This window comes from Argentina silus (genome assembly GCF_951799395.1).
Source record: "Argentina silus genome assembly, chromosome: 14".
NCBI classification, from domain to species: Eukaryota; Metazoa; Chordata; class Actinopteri; order Argentiniformes; family Argentinidae; genus Argentina; species Argentina silus.
Window position 1 is genome coordinate 18,050,637 of NC_139668.1, and position 2,500 is coordinate 18,053,136.

Sequence of the window (2,500 nt, forward strand, 5' to 3'; positions counted from 1 at the left end):
TGTGAGCGGTGTGTGTGATGAGCGGGTCTTTCTGACGGCGAGCGAAGCCGCCAGTGCAACAGGTGTATCGGAAGTGACAGCTCTGTAGCACACCTGGTTCAGGTGTCAGTCCTCTGTGTTAAAAGCCAAACCAACAAACTGAAGACTCACCACCAGAAGCGAAACTCGCAATTTTGATAGAAGTAAGTAGCCTATTATTAAGAAATAACAAAAGGTAGGCGTTGTGTATTCTGTTTCGATACGCAATAGACAGTACCTCGGTACCGAACACTGTATGGAGCGATAGGCTACTCCCCCTAAAGCCTGCCGCTGCCGCTGCCGCGGTGGAGACGGGCTTTCCTGCGTCCGATATCCAATATACTCTCATTCAGATACTGTTTAGGGAGTTGAGGAGTGAATTAGCCCCATCTGTGACTAGGATTATATTTATATTGACATGTTGTGGATGGATGTTGTTGTATATATCATCCTTTACACTTCTGTCGTGTGTAGTGAATCCTAAGAAGAGCGGTGTATCAGAAAGTGGGTGTGATCCATGTGTGAGATGCGTGAATCGGACAAATTCAGTCATAACAGTTGGCGCATAATTATTATACAATCGAAAATTCAATGGGTAAAGTCCTCTACCCTCCGATAATTGAGTGTAGCATTGTGTCTGATTATGTTGATTGTGCTTTCTTTCTTTTTTTGTTTGTTTTTACTTTCACTTGCATTTCACACAGTGAAAGGTTGCGCTACGTAAACAATCGAGAATTATGATCAACGCTTTGTCTCTCAATCATGTGATATTTATGGTGGTGTTTTGTGCCCTGTGGTACTACTACACATGTTAATTTATCTGTGCGTGTAAAGACTATATTCTGTGTAAAAGGCCTGAGGGGACATTGTGGGGGAGAGAGAACGTCGAGTGTCATATTAAATTAAGAAAATGGAGACCGGGAATGTAAGAGATAATGTTGTCGAAGTAAGCGAGACAACTCATCGATCAAAACTGTTTCCCTGTCAAGTTATTCTGCGGTTCCAACTCATCTGACACATCTGAGTCTCAGCCCCGGGGGTACAACACGCATACACACACACACGCACACACACGGTTTGTGTCACTGTAGTTCAGGTGTGTTTTCAGTGCTGGACCTGAACAAACATCGTTTCATTACTGCTCTGTCAATCTACAGCTTCTTCAATCAGATCTAATTACACTTTAACCAGCTCATTCATAAACCCTCTGTTAATATTTGTGTGAAGTATTGTTGCTGTTGTTGTTATTGTTGTTGTACAGTGATACAGACTGTTAGCAGCCTAGTCTCTCTCTCTCTCTCTCTCCCCCCTGCGCATCACTGATTCCTCATTAGCTCTGTATTAGCAGTAATTGGATTGTCGTAAGTGTTGGCATTAATTAGGGTTTGCATGGCATTATTGTTTGGACTGGCTCCTGCTGAGGCCTGTTTGTCTGATTAGCTGCTAATGGGTCTGGCAGACATGCGTAAGCAGTAGTGACGCGTACAGTAATGATACCAGATTTCCCCTAACTGTCTCCATTGGGAGGTGTGTGTGTGTATGTGTATACAGTATCAGTGCAAGTTGCACTTCCCACACTGCTCAAGGAAGGACTCTCATTTGTCTTGATTGCTCGTAGGGATTCTAGGTGCTCGTACTAGGTGGTCTTCAGCAGCCCCTCTCAACCTCAGCCAGAGCTGGACAACAAAGGCTCGCAGCATGATGCAGGCTTTAGTTTCAGCCCAGCTACAACACGCTTGTGATTCAACAAACAGTGGCCTTAAGAGTTTCCACCCCTGCCCCCGAGGCCAAAAACATGATTGCAATTCAAAAGTGTCCAATATGGAGAGTTGTGTGTGTGTGTGTGTGTGTGTGTGTGTGTGTGTGTGTGTGTGTGTGTGTGTGTGTCAGAGGCGGGCCAGCAAGGCCTTCTCTCCTGGCCTAGAGATTGTCAGAATCAGGAAAATTATATTTTTCTAATTTAATATATATATTTTCATTAACGCTATATGTATTTTACAAAGTCCGTTCCCATCAGTCTATTAACGTCCTATCATTGCTGCTCTCTCCCTCAGTTGCGCTCCTGGAAGCTTTTATCCAATCAGAAATTAGAGCTTTTATCCAATCAGATTTTCCACCTGTGCTGTCTCCGGGTGAAGAACCTACCCTGAGGCCTCCAGCCTTCAGAATTTCGAGTGAATCCTCTCTGCTGTTGCATAACGAATAGGGACGATGTTGTTGATTGATTGTCATATTCTTTCACCAATCAGATTTCGAGTTTGTTGGGCGTATTCTTTGACACACCGGAGCCTTCTAGCTTGCCTGGCCGCCTACGGCATTTTTTTACGGCATTTTTGCATGCTTGGTGGTCGTATGAGTAAATGTGTCTGGTTGTTGTGAGTTTGTTCTTGTTTCTTTGGTAATGACGTTGATTTGAGCTATGCGATGTCTATTTGTGACTCAGCGTCCTGTCATACTGCGTAATAGCGGCACATCCTTGATG

The 2,500-nt window shown here is 44.2% G+C and overlaps 1 protein-coding gene across 2 annotated transcripts in view; it reads left to right on the forward strand.

Annotated features, from left to right (window-relative positions):
* Window positions 1–33: 33 nt before the first annotated feature.
* sh3yl1 (SH3 and SYLF domain containing 1) overlaps window positions 34–2,500 on the forward strand; it is a 24,218-nt gene continuing 21,751 nt past the window's right edge. The window contains exon 1 of one of the 2 annotated variants that reach the window (XM_083684684.1): window positions 34–182. In XM_083684684.1, coding sequence (XP_083540810.1) covers window position 182 — 1 coding nt within the window. In that variant the 5' untranslated portion in view covers window positions 34–181. The remainder of the gene's footprint in view (window positions 183–2,500) is intronic. The other variant, XM_083684683.1, reaches the window with a different exon arrangement.